At 43.1% G+C, this 18,879-nt stretch overlaps 1 protein-coding gene across 3 annotated transcripts in view; it reads right to left on the minus strand.

Moving 5' to 3' along the window:
• Positions 1-2,114: 2,114 nt before the first annotated feature.
• mybpc2a (myosin binding protein Ca) overlaps positions 2,115-18,879 on the minus strand; it is a 38,443-nt gene continuing 21,678 nt past the window's right edge. For all 3 annotated transcript variants that reach the window (XM_076996612.1, XM_076996611.1, XM_076996608.1), the window contains 17 exons: positions 16,765-16,925; positions 16,325-16,490; positions 15,720-15,826; positions 15,464-15,493; positions 11,586-11,728; positions 10,929-11,088; positions 8,886-8,990; positions 8,548-8,736; positions 8,024-8,158; positions 7,616-7,783; positions 6,750-6,838; positions 6,464-6,659; positions 4,542-4,681; positions 4,205-4,364; positions 3,096-3,232; positions 2,788-2,974; positions 2,115-2,459 (listed from right to left, as the gene is read on the minus strand). In XM_076996612.1, coding sequence (XP_076852727.1) covers positions 2,428-2,459; positions 2,788-2,974; positions 3,096-3,232; positions 4,205-4,364; positions 4,542-4,681; positions 6,464-6,659; positions 6,750-6,838; positions 7,616-7,783; positions 8,024-8,158; positions 8,548-8,736; positions 8,886-8,990; positions 10,929-11,088; positions 11,586-11,728; positions 15,464-15,493; positions 15,720-15,826; positions 16,325-16,490; positions 16,765-16,925 — 2,305 coding nt within the window. In that variant the 3' untranslated portion in view covers positions 2,115-2,427. The remainder of the gene's footprint in view (positions 2,460-2,787; positions 2,975-3,095; positions 3,233-4,204; positions 4,365-4,541; positions 4,682-6,463; positions 6,660-6,749; positions 6,839-7,615; positions 7,784-8,023; positions 8,159-8,547; positions 8,737-8,885; positions 8,991-10,928; positions 11,089-11,585; positions 11,729-15,463; positions 15,494-15,719; positions 15,827-16,324; positions 16,491-16,764; positions 16,926-18,879) is intronic.

Consider the following 18,879-nt stretch of genomic DNA (forward strand, 5'->3'; position numbering starts at 1 on the left):
GACGTGATAAGGAAAACTATTAAGTTAACGACACTAATATGCAATCGCGTCCTTTCATTGAAAGAATAACCACGGTACGCGTTCTTGCCGTAAGTCTTCCCTGTCTTTGCCGCGCCAACTTCTGGGTCGTGCGCACGTACGACAGCGCAAAAAGAGCGCGAGAACCAGTCAATCCGCACATCGCCCTGGGCCCGTATGCAGTAAAATCTTAAAATGTGCTATTGGCCTATTAGATGATTGCGGGCATATTTACGGGCATGGCTGTATAAAACGTGTCTAAAGGTAACACCTGACTGAGAGCGCTTGATTTAAATGGAGGTTACATGAGGTATGAAACTATCGTGTTTCTTCCCTGGCCTCATTCGGTGTCTATACTGTAATTACACGCCTCAGATTCCACCTTCCCTTCTATCTCTCAGAGCGTCTCCTCTCCTCTCACTGAATTCATGTATAATTACTTAGACAATTATAGTTCTCTCCATCCCACTATTACAGCGCGTTTGTCTGTGCCTTTCCAAAGATTTCTCTTTCACACACACTGTCGAACTCCATAGAACAGCGTGTGAGTCGACCTTTGACATCACTTATTGAAAGGTTCCCAATATTGTCTCTTTTCTATCGCGTGCAGTACACACGCGCCGGCGGATGAGGGCGAGTAGTGCCTGCTCACCTGCGTTTGTGTTCGCCTGAGACATGCGATGATGCCTTAACTTTTTCGCATGTATTTTTTATGGAGAAATTTGCAAATAACGTCCCAGCAGGTGCAATTAGTATGATCGCTTAGCAACAGAATGTCTCTTTAGCAGGAACAAAGGCGCCTGTAACGCTTAAACCGGAGCGCTGGGAAACATGGAGACTCTTGTGTTTTGCTGTCGCAAATGAATGCAGCATTAGATCCCCAAATCGCTGCACCTTATGTAGCCCTGAAACACACATTCTACTGCTGGTGCAAACGCTTAGCAAAGGCAGAGGATAGCGTTTCAAACACCTGCATTAGAAACGCTATTCACGTTCTGTAGTCGGCCATGTGCATAGGCCTATATGAATAATTTGAAGAATTTGAACTCTTTCGTATTTACGTTATGTCCGCGTCTTCACTTCTTACTTCTAAATGAGACACATATCTGGCCTGTATGTCACGATATGTAGCTAGTCTTCTTTATAAAACACAGCTGGACCTTTTCTAAATTTTCGTTACACACCACCCAGACAGAGTTTCAGACTGATTTCTGCGATTTCTCCTTCTGACCATGAACTCTTCGTTCACTCATAAACACTAGGGATCCAGTTATGCATCTTCATAACCTCTATATTACGACCTTTTATCAGCGTATACCTTATTTTGTTATGAACTTGCTCCCTCGGGTGGTCACTTTACATCACTGCGTGTAAAACTCCAGACAAAACAACATGAACTAGGAAAGAGTGTCAAACACCAATTTGTAATCTTGACAACAGTTTCTTTATAACGGTTAGCCTACATTTTTCGAGCTTTAAATTGGATGGCACATTTAAAAATATCTTTAAAGCCCTTCTTTGTTTATTTTGAGAACAAAGTCCTCGGGTCACTCGGTTTGTTTAGACCCATTCATTGAGACGCACATTCATTTCCACCAACTGAAGACACCGAAGCTCTCGCGCTCACCTGCGCAGGCTGCAGCCACGGAGCGCGCGCTGGTCTGTCCCAGTGGAGTCTATGCTGTGTTTGTTTTCCGGCCCTGCAAATTAGTCGTAATTCGTTTGCTCAGTAATGACGTGGGAGAGGGCTAATTAATACTGTGTTGATAGGTTCAATAATTAGTCTCTAGTGTGTTATGCTAATGAGAACCAGATTTTCTCCCTCACGCAGGCTTTCTCGTGCGTACAACCATCCATATAAGCTGACATATGTGTGTATAATATATTTTTGTTTACCTATCGACTTTTTTTAAACAATGACCTATATTTAGGTGACAAGCTGTACCGCGCATCAGCCAAGTTGAGCAGCGCTCACAACTTCTGCTATATACCCCGAAATAGCCTGAGTGCCAGAAAACTCGATTTTGCGATACGTTCATGAATTCATAGCAACGGCAAAGCTGTCCAACACCGAACACCACATAATAGACCAACAATAATGCACACATGGGTTAGAATTTTATGGATAATTCACACGTTAATTTGAATTTCGAGTGTTCTGACATGCAAGGAGCTCTCACAAAAAATTAAACATAGGCCTAAGCTATAGTAATATTGGAGAAAACTACAGTAATCTTCTGTTTTACTACAATACTCCATTAGTTTGTGTGCTGCAACAAACAACGGTCTCATACAGTGTGGATCACAATGATGGCTTAGAACAAAGTCTAAAATGAAGAAGAAAAACAGGTTTTTATTTCTGTTATTCCATCTGCTTTCTTCCGTCTTACTTCTTCCGCTACTGGTTATTTATTTCTTCCCTTCCCCCTTGTCAGTAAAGACTGAAACAAAGAAGATAAAGGACGGGAGAGTGTAAGAAGAAAAGACATGAAGAAGAAAAACACTGCCTCAAGGATACAGCCTAGCAACCCCTCTCCACTCAGTGCTCTACTATAAACACCTTAGTATGATGATGAGAGGGGTGGTGTGGGGGTGATGGGGATAATGGGAGGGGGTAATTGAAGGGTAATGGAGGGGGTGATGTGGGGTGAAGGGGGTGGTAGAGGGTTGATGGAGGGGATGATGGTGGGGTGATGGGGTTTGTAAGGGACTTTGTTGTCGTTTCTATGAATTGCTTGTTTGTTGGTTCTGCAGGAAGGGGAGCTTTACCTCGGACTTCCAGCTTGCACTCCACCTGGTCCTCCCCCAGGTCGTTGACGGCCTTGCAGGTGTACTTGCCCCCATCGAACAGGCTCGGCTTGCGGATGTTCAGAGTCAGGACCCCCTGGTTGTTCTGCATTATGTACTTGGGGTCTCCACTGATTATCATCTTATTCTTCATCCAGATGATTTTGGGCTGGCGGAGATCATGGGGATGGAGCAGGTGGATGAAGAGGAAAACAGACCATTACCTACTGTTTTGTGTTAGGACACACACGCACGCACACACACACACACACACACACACACACACTTACTTTTGGGAAGCCACGCACAGCACAGCTGAGGGCAGCACTATAGCCTGCTATGACGCATCTGTCCGTCAGGGCCAAGGTGAACTTGGGACAGCTATTCATGTCTTTCTCCTTATACGCCAGGCACTTAGACTGCAGACCTGTTGGGAAAGACGAGCCAGAGCAGCTCAGGAGAACAGCGGGAGGAGCAGAGGCAGACGAGCCAGAGCAGCTCAGGAGAACAGCGGGAGAAGCAGAGGCAGACGAGCCAGAGCAGCTCAGGAGAACAGCAGGAGGAGCAGAGGCAGACGAGCCAGAGCAGCTCATGAGAACAGCGGGAGAAGCAGAGGCAGACGAGCCAGAGCAGCTCAGGAGAACAGCGGGAGAAGCAGAGGCAGACGAGCCAGAGCAGCTCAGGAGAACAGCGGGTGGAGCAGAGGCACAACAACCTTCTTGCCTTTGCTAGCATGACATGCACCGTGCAGCTCACGAGCTGCGATGTCTTCCTCACAGTCCACAGTGTGGTGACATCACCACCATGAAATGGTCTGGTGACATCACCACCATAAAATGGTCTGGTGACATCACCACCATGAAATGGTCTGGTGACATCACCACCATGAAATGGTCTGGTGACATCACTATCATGAAATGGTCTGGTGACATCACCACCATGAAATGGTCTGGTGACATCACCACCATGAAATGGTCTGGTGACATCACCACCACGAAATGGTCTGGTGACATCCGGAGCGCTCGGGCATGTTGCAGACAATGTCGCCTATTTTCACTGCAAAGTGTGCAGTCAGTTGAGATGCATTTCAATAGTCTCTTGTCATGTAAAGATCCTCGCCAGTATCTCACAGAATGTTCGGTGATAGGTCGTTTCTGAGACCTCAGTGTTGTTCCCCTCACTGAAGGCCCATAGAGGGCGCTCACGAGCACCCGTTTGTTCATGAGAAATGGGAAATCCGGCAGCCTGGTCTTACCCGTGCACTGTGTATGCTTGCTGGCTGTGGATTGTGTATGCACGCTATCTGTGCGCTTTGCACAATGCATGCACTACCTGGGCAGGGTGTATGCACGCTACCTGCGTGCATGTGCATGGCCTGTGCACCGTGCATGTGCACTACCTGTCTTGCCGATGACCGCTGTGTTTTTGCTGGGTCCTGCTTCCTCACTCAGACCACATATGTTCTCACTGAACACACGGAACAAGAACTCGTTCCCCATCACAAGGTCGGAGACGGTGCAGTTGGGCCTGCGGTTGTGCTCAAATACTGTGAACCACTCCTACACAAGGGTCAAGGCAAAGGTCAAAGGTCACACAGCTCTGTCACAGGCGAAGAGGCGTGATGCCGGGTTGCAGAAGTTGGCCGTGAGATTTGTGTGTGTGCGCGCGCGTGTGTGTGAAGTCATGGATGTGTATATGTGCAGGCGTGCATGTGTGTGTGTGTTTTCTGTACTAACCTTTGTCTTCATGTCGGCCTTCTGGATGGTGTATCCAATGATGTCAGTGTTGCCATTATCTTTAGGAGGCTTCCACTCCAGGGCAGCATTAAACCCCCAAACATCAGTCACCTTGACAGCAATGGGGGGACCCGGCTTCTCTGTGTGTGTACGAGTGTGTGCATGTAAGTTAGGAAAAAGGGAGAGTTTGCAGGTAAGCATAGCTCATGAAAGTTCAGAACCCCCTCAAAAACATTCAGTTACTCTCCAGGGCAGACGTGCATACGCAGTGCGTGTGTGCATGCATGTATATGCACGTGTGCTTGTGTTTGTGATGCATTAAGGTGTGTGTTAGTGTGTTTGTCAATGCGTGTGTGTGTTAGGGTCTTTGTAGGGTCTTGTCTTTGTTGGTGCATTGAGGTGTTTTTATATGTAGGCATGTGTATGTCAGCGTTAAGATTTTTGTGCCCCTGTTTGAAAGAGTGTTTTCTGTGCACTCTTTAAGGGGTGTTTTATGGATTGTGTGTGTGTGTTAAGGTGGAGTGGGGCATTTGACATTAATTGTGTGCACTGTGGCTGTGTGTTAATCCCAGCCTAGCTGCAGGACACTGGCAGCTCCGTGGGGCTATATGGTTGTGCAGGTGCTAAAACCACCTCCCCCACTCTCATTAACTCTTCTTTCAGCAGCCTTACTGAGCCAGGGGGCCCTAATCCCTTCTAATCCCACCCTTCACTAGCAATAATCCCAGAGGCACCCTGTGGAGTAATCCTGGCAGCTGTGCTGACCTACCACACCCGCTGCTCAAGCTCACATTGGAGTCAATCTTAACCCTTTTCCACCAATGAGAAACCAGAGCCATTCTGGTTCATGCACTGTGCAGGTTGGCACTCCTAAGAACCTTGGAGCTGTCCTGAGAACCGGCCCATGTTGGAACAAAAATGTGGTACAGCGCACAGCAGAATTAAACGGTAGCAGCAAGATGGCGTAGATTAACACAGAGATTAACTGTGAGCATTTGTGCTGTTGTTACAGATGTTTATATCCAGAATGCAAGCGTGGCTCAACTACTGGTTACAAGACAGATAATAATAACAAATAATTGTGTAATAATAGAAAATAATTAATATAAGTTATAAGTTGGCGGCATGGTGGTGTGGTGGTTAGCACTGTCGCCTCGCAGCAAGGCGATCTGGGTTCGATTCTCGGTCTGGGCTGCTCTGTGTGGAGTTTGCATGTTCTCCCTGTGCCTGCGTGGGTTTCCTCCGGGTACTCCGGTTTCCTCCCACAGTCCAAAGACATGCGTGTTAGATTGATTGATCACTCTAAATTGCCCGTAGGTGTGAGTGCGTGCGTGTGTGTTGGCCATGTGGTGGACTGGCGACCTGCCCATGGTGTACCCTGCCTTCACCCGGAGATGCTGGGATTGGCTCCAGCCCCCCCGTGACCCCGACTAGCAGGATTAAGCGGTTCAGATAATGGATGGATGGAAGTTATAAGTTAATATAACTAATATAAAATACTAAAACTACATGTAGACCAAGTTTAACATAATCATCTTAAAAGCATTGACAGCATAGATGGAGTTTCCAGCATTGCTGTGGCTGAACTCGGCATTTGCAAATTAGCAAACTGTTCTGTCCATATTCACCATGTAATAACTCCCCTACAACTTGACACTTTCCTCTACAACAACTATTCTTTGGTTCCAAACTTTGTGTATGCATGAATGTAATCTTTGAGCATGTAAAGGCGTGTGCACATGCATATATGCACATATGTGCATATGCATGTGCGTATGTAAGGAGGCATGCGTGTGTGTGAGTGTGTGTTCATGCTTGTGATTGTGTATGCATGCGGATGTGAGTCTGTATGTGATGTGTTTGAGTATGTGTATCGGTGTGCAAGCTCGTGTGCAGCTGTGTCAAGGAGCAGCTCCACTAACCCACAATCTGGATCTCGATGGTGGCCTTGTCCTCCATATTCTCAATCTGGACAGAGAGGGTGTAGCTTCCCGAGTGCTCTCTGGTCGCCTGCCTGATGAAGAAAATGGTGTCCACCTCAGAAGTGCGAATGTTCACCAGCTTCAGGTCCAGTGGAGCTCCGTCCTTAAACCACGTCACCACGGGGCGAGGCTTGCCCTGGAAGGCGGAGGAAGAATGTGGAGGTGGAGGATGAAGGTGGAGGTGTCTTCAAATTGGACGTGTGTACAAAAGATGTAGGTGGCTGACCTGGAAGGGAATGACGAGATTGACCTTCTCGCCCACTCTCCGAATAAACTTAGTCCTCAGCTGGCGAGGAAGACGGATCCTTGGGTGCTCTGAGAGATGGAGAGAGATGGAGAGAGATGGAGAGAGATGGAGAGAGATGGAGAGATGCAGAGAGATCCCTGTGGGAAAAAATTGCTAAACTAAAAGTCAAGTCCTCTATATAAGTACTTATCAAAAGTAACAATAATAGGAGATATATAAAAAATATATTTTATATATTTTCTGTTAAGAACCAGTGTGGCGTCATACAATTTAAAAAATCTGATTATTTATGCAATCCAAATTTTCCCCTAATTTTGAGAAACTAGAATAGCTAAACATGTTATATTACTAAGAAATGTCACAGTGGATTAAAAAGTAAAAAGTCTCCAAAAAACTGTTTTGTTTGTGTGTGAGCAGTGTGTTGTGAAAGTGTGTGAGCAGTGTGTTGTGTTTGTGTGCGGTGTTTGTGTGTGAGCAGTGTGTTGTGCTTGTGTGTAAGTAGTGTGTTGTGAAAGTGTGCGGTGTTTGTGTGTGAGCAGTGTGTTGTGAAAGTGTGCGGTGTTTGTGTGTGAGCAGTGTGTTGTGAAAGTGTGCGGTGTTTGTGTGCAAGTAGTGTGCTGTGTTTGTGTGTAAGTAGTGTTGTGTTTGTGTGTAAGCTGTGCGGTGTTTGTGTGTAAGTAGAGTGTTGCATTTGTGTGTAAGCTGTGTGTTAGTAGTGTGTCGTGTTTGTGAGTAAGTAGTGTGTGCAGGCTTGTATGCATGTAGGACAGCATAGGGGAGAACTTTGTCCTGAGGGGTGAGAGAGAGAGAGAGAGAGCGAGAGAGAGAGAGAGAGATTCTCTCACCAGTGATCTCCCTGATGGTGACTCCTTGGTTAATCTCTGCTGGGGGACTGTACCCAGCTATGTTGACCGCTTTCACCCGGAACAAGTATTTCTCCCCTACCTGCAGACCACGCACCCGATAGATAGTGTTCTCTGTGGGGGACTCATTGGACTGTACCCAGTCAGTTCCTGACACACACACACACACAAATACACACACACACACACACACACACACACACACACACACACACACACACACACACACACAATTTTCCATGTCATTTTAAGGAAATTCAGTTGCTGCAGTAGTGAGTTAATATGTAGCCAGGTTACATATTAAAGCATACAGCAAACTCGGGAGGCATTTGGTCAGATGATTTAACCATGTCTCCTATTTGTTGAACAAAACTTCCTTATTCACCTCACCTCCTTCAATGCAGTACTCAATGATGTAACCGTCCACACCCCCCGCGCCGACCCGCTCCGGGGGACGCCACTTCAGAGCACAGGTCCCATCGGTGATGTCTTCCACAGTTAGCCTGGTTGGCTCGCTGGTTGGGGCTTTGAGTGACAGTGAGAGGGAGAGAGGGATGGAGAGAGAGAGAAAGAGAATAAGAGTGAGGATGGGACAAAGAGAGTGAGAGAGGAAGGAAGACATGAGATTAGAAATTCCATAGATTATCTTCCCATTACGAGAGGTTCCTGAGTAAATCTGAGAAGATCTAACAGTTAGTATGTCTGTGGGGCTAAATCATCACCTCTAAACGCCCGGAAGATATCTAGGCCACAGCAATAGAACACAGAGGAAGCTGAGGTAGCTCACATGGACACATTTGTTTTCTCCAGCACAGCAGACCCAGACGGGACTCTATGATGGCGTGCTGGGCTGGAGTGTTGGAGCAGGTGTTGGCCACCTGGCTGTCACGCCCACATCTCATCTCCGTACTCACCAATGGGCATGAAGGGTTTAGAGGTGGCGCTGGGCTGGGAGATGCCGATGCCGTTGACGGCGAACACGCGCATCTCGTACAGCACGCCCTCGATCATCTTCTTCGCCTCGTACGTGGTTGTCTCGTAGACGTCGAAGTTCAGCTTCGTCCACCGGGTTGATCCCTTCTTCTTCCTCTCCATCAAGTAACCTTGGAAACAGGATATGTGACCAAATCACCTACAGTTGGTTGTGATGGGCCAAGTTGCTGAATCTGCTGAGATTTAGTTCAGATATTTGCTCTTGAATGTTGACTCCTGAGGGAGTGAGTGGAAAGAGAACTATGTGAGCAAGTCCTACCTTTAACTGGAACCCCACCATCGAATTTGGGTGGGTCCCACAGGATGTTGGCTGTATCTTCTCCAACTCCAGTGCAACGAACATTCTCTGGTGGGTCAGGGACATCTGAGCGCAGGAATAAAGAGAAGAGAAGAGAAGAATTTAGGAAATTATGGATATACGTTTAAAAGACTCATGGGAAATACACACTGTCTGTCCAAAGCTATGTGGACACTCCTCATAATTGTGCTTAAACGTATAGCTACAGGCTCTATGTTCACTATGTTGTCTGGAGTGGTGTAAAGCATGCTGAAGGTCTCTGGAGCAGAGGAAGAGTGGTGTCTGAGATAATGAATCAGGCCCCACTATCTGAAAGTGTGATGGACAAATCTGGATTCAACCCTGGGTTCAGGTGAACCCTATCCAGCACAATGCACAGTGCCAGAAGTGAGGTTTGGTGGAGGAGAGATAAGGATCTGTTATCCAGTATATTCTGTAGTCATTTCAGAGGATTTGTGGGATATTTAACAAGCTCATTTAGGTGTGATTGGCCAAACTGGATATATCAAAACTGACTGGCACAGAGAGAGAGTGAGTGTTTTCTCATACAGTTCTGATGACAAACCAATAAACCAAACTAAGTTGAACCAAACTCAACCAATGAACCAAACTCAAATTTAAAGAGGGAGCAGTTCTCCACCCTCTTCATTAGCCTATCCGAAGTCCTGATCAATGCCACATAAAAAAAACCTGGGTGTCACATTTGTTAGCAATGTCTCAGCATTCATCAGATCAGCATTCTATCATCAGAATTCAGCCAAGGTCAGATGTGTCCTCAGAGGAACTCACAGCAAAAAACGTCTGCAAGCTTATGTATCCTTATGTCTGGACTACTGCGAGCAGGTCTGCCCAAGAAAGCAGAATGCAGCAGCCAGAGTACTATCAAAGATGAGAGATCCCATTACACCCATCTTGAAAGAGTTGCACCAGCTACCAGTGTCACTCAGAATCGACCTTTGAGCCCTGCTACTTACTTTTAAGTGTTTACATGGTCTTGCCCCTCTATATCTCAACAGTGTGATCACAAGGCATGTACCTTCAGATCAGCAGATAAAAGCAGACTGCTTGTGCCCAACACCTCACTAAACAGTTATGAGGCCCAAAGTCTGGAATTCTTCTCTAGACGACCTGACAGCCCTCATCGACAAACACTTTTATGGAGAAAGTTAAGATATGCCTTTTATGGAAGGCCTTTAATTATGCCTTGTATCAACTGTTTTTAACATACGTTTTTCACTTCGATACTATTTGATACACTTTTATTTGATTGTTATTTCCTTGAAATGTGAAAATGCGTTTTTAATATTATTTTATGTTCTCTTTTGTTTGTTGTTTTTTTAAAATAACTTCATTCTTAAATTAATAGTTAATTTTATTTCCTTTCTTTCTTAAGCCTGAGTTCTGTCTGAATTAAATGTGCAAAAGGAACCATGACTCAGCATCTGAGCCCACATCCTGAGAGAGAGAGTGAAACCTCTTTCCCCATACAGACAGTAACCGCTCCAATCACATTTCACGTTTGGCATTGAAAGCTTACAAAGTGTGCTCAGCACTTTTTCGCACTTTACCAAGCATTAAACCTGCATGAATCCACCAAAAATTGTAGGTGGCATTTGCTAATTGGCGATTGCTAATTTCTACACAAATGATGGTAAACCTCTTCTTGCCTTCTCTCTAGTTATCAGCACACATAAGAAACTTAAACAGTCCAATCAACTCTCAAATAAACTATTTTGTCAGACATGTCTAGCAACTGGAGTTGATACAACACATAAAACCATAAACAGTGTAATTGACATTTCCAAATATGACCTGACACGACTTGACACAACCAGATATGACCTGACATGACCTGACAAAACCTGACATGACACAACCTGACACGACACAACCTGACATTACCTGACAAACATAACCTGCCATGACCTACCAGATAGAGGGAGAGCTATGGAGAGAGAGAGGGCAGGGTGGAAGAGAGAGCACTGAATGCCACGACATCCTTACCAACAATCTTGATGTTCAGCTCAGCTTTGTCCTCGCCTGCTGGGTTGGTGACAGTGATGGAGTACGCCCCTTCATCTCCTCTCTCCGCCCCCTCAATCACGAAGCTGCTCAGGTCTTTCCTGCTCTCCACCCGCACACGGCCCTCAGTCCCGGAGATCTCCTACCCATGGAACACCACCATCAACCACACACCATCCACCAACCACGCACCAACCACACACATCACACACCAACCACACACATCACACACCAACCAAATACATTAAACATCAATCACACATCATCCACAAACCATAAACATCATACACCAACCACACACATCACACAATAACCACACACATTACCCACCAACCACACACATGACACACCAACCACATATCACACACCACCCAAATGCATTAAACACTAACCCAACAGGTTACCCAAACTATACAAACCAACACCCCCCTCCTCCGCTCAGGTTACACACAACACAACCAAATGCATTGCAGGCACTGTAATCACATAATGTACACCAAAATCATTTATCATTATATAAAATATAAGACAGTGTTTTAAAAATACTTGTTCAGTGTTGTCCGGTTCTAGGCCCACTCAAACACACCCCATGAGCTTTTCTCTATATTTCTGTGGTAATTTTGCAGGTGGGGTTCTCACATTCTCTCCTCTCTTCCAGGAGACAGTAGGTGCAGGCTCTCCTGAGATCTCCACGTCCAGACGCAGTTTGTTGCCAGCAACAACGATAATGGTGTTTTTGTTGGTTATGCTGCCCGTGGTGTCCAGGTGGATTTTGGGAGGCTCTGGAGAGGATAGTCTTATACACATGAGCAAACTACCATGGGCTCCAGTATATGTGAATATATTATAGTTTTTTTACGACTGCTAACATGCGTTTGTCCAATCTGTAGTCACATTTTCAAAACTCTAAACACAGTGAACACAACATCAGTCTTCAGTGGCAATACAATTATTACAAAATAATTATGCACAAAATGCTGTCATTTTACATGTTTCTATAATGGTTACATTTTCTATGAAAAAGGACAGGCTTGTAGTGTCTTTTGAGATTCTTAAATCATGCTTGCTTAGATTCCAGGAAACTGTTAGATCTGTAAAAGCAAATTATTTTTCAGAAATCATCTCAAAAAATCAGCATAAGCCAAAATTTCTGTTTAGCACAATAAATTCTTTATTAAGTCCAGTTTCATATCATGGTCCTGAGCCATCCCAGGAAAACTGTGAAGTTTTTCAGGATTTCTTTCTGACGAAGCTTGAAAATATTAGAGCTAATAAATCAATTTCCACAACTAGTCCTGTCTATGAGCTGGATATCCCAATATTTGAGAAATTCGAATTAGTTTCTCTATCCCAGCTATCTGGCATTGTTTCCCACATGAAGTGCTCTACCTCTTTGGCTGATATTCTTCCATCTTGGTTATTTAAGGAATCATTTGATACCATTGGCCCTGATGTTTTATCAATCATAAATACAAGCTTGGCCTCTGGCATAGTTCCTGAATATTTTAAGCATGCAGTAGTTCAGCCACTTTTAAAAAAGCATAATCTAGATACTGGGGTTCTAAATAACTATCGGCCCATATCAAAACTGCCCTTCATAGCAAAAGTTCTGGAAAAAGTTGTTTTTGGTCAGTTAGCGTCTTTTCTAGACAGCAACAACATTTATAAGATCTTTCAATCTGGTTTTAGGGCACTACATAGTATTGAGTCTACTCTTTTAAAAGTCACTAATGATCTTTTTATTAATGCCGATTCTGGTGATTGTTCAATCCTGGTCTTATTGGACCTGAGTGCAGCATTCGATACTGTGGATCATGATTTACTCATCGAACATCTGGAACATTGTGTTGGACTTAAAGGTGTAGTTCTTAATTGGTTCACTTCTTATATTAAACAAAGAACTTTTTCTGTTAATATTGGTAATTACTGCTCTGCCGCCACTACTCTGGCCTTCGGGGTTCCGATGCTCCCCCTTGGTCAAATAATTCGGGAACATAACATCTCATTTCACTGTTATGCAGATGATCTACAACTATACCTACCTTTAAGTTTAGGAAATTGTTCCTCCCTGGATAGACTTCATGAGTGTATCACTGACATTACAAATTGGATGACAAATAGCTTTCTCCAACTGAATGTCGCTAAAACAGAGGTCATATTAATTGGTTCCTCTATAGTAACCAAAAATTTAAAAACAAATTTGGGTTCTTTAGTCCCATTTTTAAGAACAAACGTTAAAAACCTTGGAGTAATTTTCGACTCAGAATTAAAATTTGACAAACAAATAAATGCAACGGTCAAGGCTAGTTTCTTCCAGCTTAGAACAATTGCCAAATTGAAATCTTTTCTTAATGTTTTAGATATGGAAAAAGTCATCCATGCTTTTATTACTTCTAGACTGGACTATTGTAATGCACTGTATATTGGAATGCACGAAGCGTCCCTTAAACGCTTACAGTTAGTTCAAAATGCCGCAGCCAGATTATTAACTGGAGCCAAGAAGAGGGATCACATTACTCCTATCTTGGCATCCTTACACTGGCTCCCAGTGCATTACAGAGTCCAGTATAAAGTAGCGCTGATGGTTTTTAAAGCTTTGAATGGACATGCCCCTGTTTATATAGAGAACATGCTTTGTATGTATACACCCTCGAGATCGTTAAGGTCTGTATCACAGTCACTTTTGGTGGATCCGCGAGCTCGCCTCAAGCAGAGTGGGGATCGTGCTTTTTCTGTTGCTGCACCTAAACTCTGGTCGTCCACATGACATTAGACTCACCAAATCTGTGACTGTTTTTAAATCAAAACTAAAAACATATTTTTACAAGCTAGCTTTCTGCAATTGTTAACTGTTTTAACTGCATTTGGAGGGATGTCTTATTCTGTTTTATGTAAGTTATATGTTTTATGTGAGCATATGTTTTTGTGTGTTTTATGTTATTCTGTTTTATGTAAGTTATATGTTTTGAGAGCAGAGGGTATGGTGTTTCTTTGACCTTGTAAAGCACTTTGGTTTTAAATTGTGCTCTATAAATAAAATTTACTTACTTACTTACTTACTATACACACAGGGTTATCCAATAACCAAATTCTGGATCATTTTTGTCTTATTTACAAATGCTTGCACACACAGCATGTCAAAAATGAAAACCTAAGGTTCAAAACCTTAAATATTGTATAAAATGCAAAGTTCTGCAAAAACAAAGGCAGCTGAAAAGCTATTAATGTAATACATAATTTTTGCACATATAGATCAATGAAATAAAATGAAGTACAATAATATACCAGCTCAGAGGGGAGGAAATATCACAATGTGTGCTGCAATGTCAAGTGTTGGTGTGGTCCTTCACAAATTCCAGATTGGTCCCTATAACAGTGACCTCCTTATTTTGTTTTTGAATGAACTCTACCAGCAACTGGTGCCAGAAACAAAGGGGAAATGTGGGAGGAAACATGAGGACATTTGCGATTACATGGGACAACATAGCATTCCAGCGTTCTCATGTCCCTTTTCCTTCCGCCCTACTCGCCTTTCCTCAACCCCATTGAAAAAATGTTTTTAGTCTGGAGGTGGAAGGTATATGATCATCGGCCACATGACCAAATGTACCTCCTGGAAGCAATGGATGCTGGCTGCAGAGACATTTCAGCTGAAGACTGCCAGGGGTGGATAACGCATGCTAAGCGGTTTTATTCCAGGTGCATGGCAAGGGACAACATCAGATGTGATGTAGATGAAAACGTGGCCAAATACTGAAGACTGTTTAGATCAGACGTAATTTTTTCCACCTTCTGCAGTTTTTTTTTGTATATGTGTATATTTACACATATGGGACCATGGGTAATTATGTTTATAAAATTATGGTAATTCTTTTTTTGAGTTAGGCTACAATTTCATGTCACTAATGAAATATAACCTTTACTGCAAAACTGTTACTGACTCCTTTTTTTGTCTAATCTACATTTCATATAGTACCTAACAGTAAATATTACTCATTGTTGCCAAAAATGCACACATTTGAAAAAAAAAAAGTCCAAATGAAGCGGATTACAGTAAAAATGAACTGACTAACAAAACAACAGATGTTACTGTAAAATGTCTGTTGTTTGCTGGGAGAGAGTAAAATATTACATGTAATACTGTTTCTGTATTGCCATCAAATGTTTTTTTTACAGTGGTTGTGCAGTGATTGACTATGTTCATCTCGAATAGAGAATCTGTGCTAGTGTTTGAAAGAATGATTGGATACTGAGCAAGGTTTGCTGTGTTTTAACAAAGTTGGTGTATAAAGAGCAACTTTGCGTTGTGAAATGCAGAGTTGGTATTTACTTAAGAAAATGTGCTTTTGAACAAGATATTACCTATTTGGCTATTTGTATGAGGTAAATGTGTTGCTGTGTTTAGAGTTTTGAAAATGTGACTACAGATTGGACAAGTATTGGGAAACGCAAGTTAGCAGTCATAAAAAACTGTAAATGAACAAGTAATGAAATAACCACAAAGGATAAAAACCTACCCTGCCGTGGAACATATTCAATCTTGATTTCTGTTGGGGGAAGAAATCAACCTCAGACAAAATAATGCAACATGGCAAAAATATATACATTATGGTGTGTGTGCATGAAGTGCATGTTATTGTGCGTGCATGTATGTATGTGTATATTCAAATACATGTGAAAGTGTATTTTTGTGTTTGTATATGTGGGCATGCATGGATGCATAGTTGTGTGTGCATGCGTGCGTGCGTGCGTGCGTGCATGCGCGTGTTGTACCTATGAAGTTCAGCTTGGCTGAGAGGCTGAGGGCGTAGCCATCAGGGACGAATGTGTAGTCTCCCGCATCCTCTGCCTTCACGTCGTCTATCGTCAGTTTGTGAATCCTGAGTGACCGTGACCCAGCGTTACCAAGACAACGATAACCTACATTACTTCATATTTACCCCAGAATACGCCAAAAGTCACTGTCTCCATGGTAACAATGAAGACTATTCTGTGACTTAATAACTTGCATTACATGTAGGAAAACCCCTGCATGTGACTGACTCTGCAGCTCTCTCCTGGAAACACCAACACCCCCACCCACTGCAGCGTAGAGGGCAGAAGGTGGAGGACTCGCTGGGGAGGGTGGATGTGTCTACCTACTGATGTATGACACTTGGATGCAGTCTTTTCCTGCCGATGTGTGTTATATTGATGTGTTTACCTGCCAACGTGTTCTATGGTGGTGCGTTTCCTGCCAGTGTGTTATGGTGATGTGTCTACCTGCTGAAGTGTGTTATGGTGATGTGTTTACCTTCCAGTGTGTTATGGTGATGTGTTTCCTGCTAGACTGTTATGATGATGCGTTTCCTGCCAGTGTGTTATATTGATGCGGTTACCTGCCAACGTGAGTCATTTTCATGCGTGGGTTGGCCACGACCTCCACCCCGTCCTTGTACCATTTGCCAGTAACTTTGTCATCAGAAACCTCACACTTAAAGACTGCCTGCTCCGCAGACCTGACTGTCAGGTCTGCTATGCTCTGGAGAACCTCCAACTCCTTATCTGAGACAGACAGACAGGGCATATATACATCAATGTGAATGTATGTTTGTGTGTGTGTGTATACATGTGCACTCTTGCATGCATATATGTGTGTTAAAGTTTCAGCAATGCAGTGAATTTGTTGTCTTAATTCCATCATTTTAAGTCAGAATGCATAATGTATTAATGTATAAATAAAAATAACTAATATATATATATATATATATATATATATATATATATATATATATATATATATATGTAATAGTATATATATATATATATATAGTATTACCTTCCACTTCCAGCTCTGCCTTTGACTCCCCCCCATTTGTAACCGCTTGGTATATTCCAATATCATCCTTTGTAGCCTCATTGATGATGAGCCAGTGTTTCTTCCCGTCTTTCTTAAAGCGATACTTCCCATCCCTACTCAACTCTACGCCATCCTTCATCCTGAAAAATTACATACTATGTCTTGACATTGTGCAAAAAAAACAACAACAAAACGAACAAAACTACTCGGTGAGCCTTGTTTTAACATAAATCCTCTCCACCTGAAAGGTTTGAAAATCTCTGAGGGTGCCACAGAATGTGGGTGCTTTCTGTGTTTAAATGCTGAGAATAGTTCTTCACTTCCTCTTTGCAGGCTGCTGCGTAGTGTCAAAATATGAGTTTCTTTGTACAGTAGTGGTTGGAGCCACTGCAAGCATTTACATGTAGAACATTTGACAAACCCTTGTCCACAGTGATTAGCAAAAGTGCTACATTCTCATGTAGGTCAGTATTAAGAATACCATCAGACTAAAGCATCAACTAGTAGAGAACCAAGACAGTAAAAAAATTTTAAATTAAAAAAATATTTTTTTTTTATAATTTACTATAGGTGCATCTTTAAGTAGAATCATCATTTGAAGCCAGTGACTGTACAGACAGACAATAAAAGTTCATTCCACCAATCCAAACTGTATTAAACAAGTGTCTGGAGAAGTATCCAAGTACCTGAGTAGCTTCCATGAAGAAGAATTGTCCAATTTTCCTGATATTTGTAACAATTAACCTTTGTGACAAAGTTGAATTAGCAATATGAGAGAATGATGGGTATAAAGTAGCACTCCAAGGTTGTGTGTGTTGGAGTAATCTATGAGTTTTCTAGTCAGACCACAAGGTCTGTGGAGGTATCTCCAGAGACAGTTCCTCAGTCTTTCTGAGCAGTATTTTCAAGGGATGAGCTTCCATCCATGAAGAGATGTCTACTAGGCATGAAGAATAATAAGCTTAATTTATTCAGCACTTTTCATAAACCCAAGGACACTTTATATTGAGGACAAGGTAGTAACCCACTACGAAGGATAAACAATGGTAAAGAGAAGGAAGACAGAGAAGAACAGTTGTAAAGAGATGTTGTAGATGTAAGAATTCTAGGTTCTGTGTTCTGTCAATTTAGCCAGAAGGACTTAAAGGCATGCTGAGATATGAGCAGAAACCAGAGGGTAGAAAGGAGAGAATCAATTGAGTATAATCAGTATTGAACTGGTATTAGGTACCATGTGAGGATACAACTCTCACTAAGAGAGTGGAAATAGAGGGAGAACAGAAGAAGACCATACAGTGAGCCTTGTGGGACACCAATGGGGATCCTGTATGGAGCAAATATGGATCATCTCCATGACACCTGAAATGATCAGCAAACCATATGAAGCAAATCATCACTGTGTTGTTGCCAGTATTCCTAAAACATGTGTGGATGGAGAACCTTCCATGTCAAAGGCTGGCTGGGAGATCAGGAACTCTCAGGACTGATGAAAACTTGGATGCTTGAATCTAACAGCATGCAGCTTCTCACTAACAGCTACATGTTCAATTTCTGAGGAGTGCACTGATTTGTACACTTGACCAGACGACAAGGAATCATTCACAGGAGGAAGGGGAACAGATGGACTAGGGTTAGAGTTACTGGCCAAGATAAGTTGTTGGATTTCTTCTGTGGAAAGTGGGGAGGGGGTGTTAAGACAGCAGAAGGGAATGGCGGACACTGTAATTTAGAAGTAGGAGGGGGAGGAGAGGCTTGGCAGATTTTGTTACCTGCCTTTGATGTTTTCATTCATGTTTTCATCAAAGAAGGTGGCAAAGTCATCATCAGTGAGATAGTACGGTGAAGGCAGTCAGAGAGAGGTTTAAGAAGAGAGGGAAAGACGTTAAGCAGACATTAAGAAGAGAGGGAAAGACGTTATGGAGCTTGCGTGAGTCAGACGCAGACGCTACCAGCTTTTACTTGTTGATCGATGTCATATCAGCAGTCACATAAAAGGAGAACTTTGCTGAAAGAGAATGACAAGAGAGAAGATCGGTGTGAACTGATTTATATCCATTTCTGCTTCTCTTCATTCTCTCCAGTTGGTACACAGGA

The sequence above is a fragment of the Brachyhypopomus gauderio genome, chromosome 2, assembly GCF_052324685.1.
Source record: "Brachyhypopomus gauderio isolate BG-103 chromosome 2, BGAUD_0.2, whole genome shotgun sequence".
Taxonomy (NCBI): domain Eukaryota; kingdom Metazoa; phylum Chordata; class Actinopteri; order Gymnotiformes; family Hypopomidae; genus Brachyhypopomus; species Brachyhypopomus gauderio.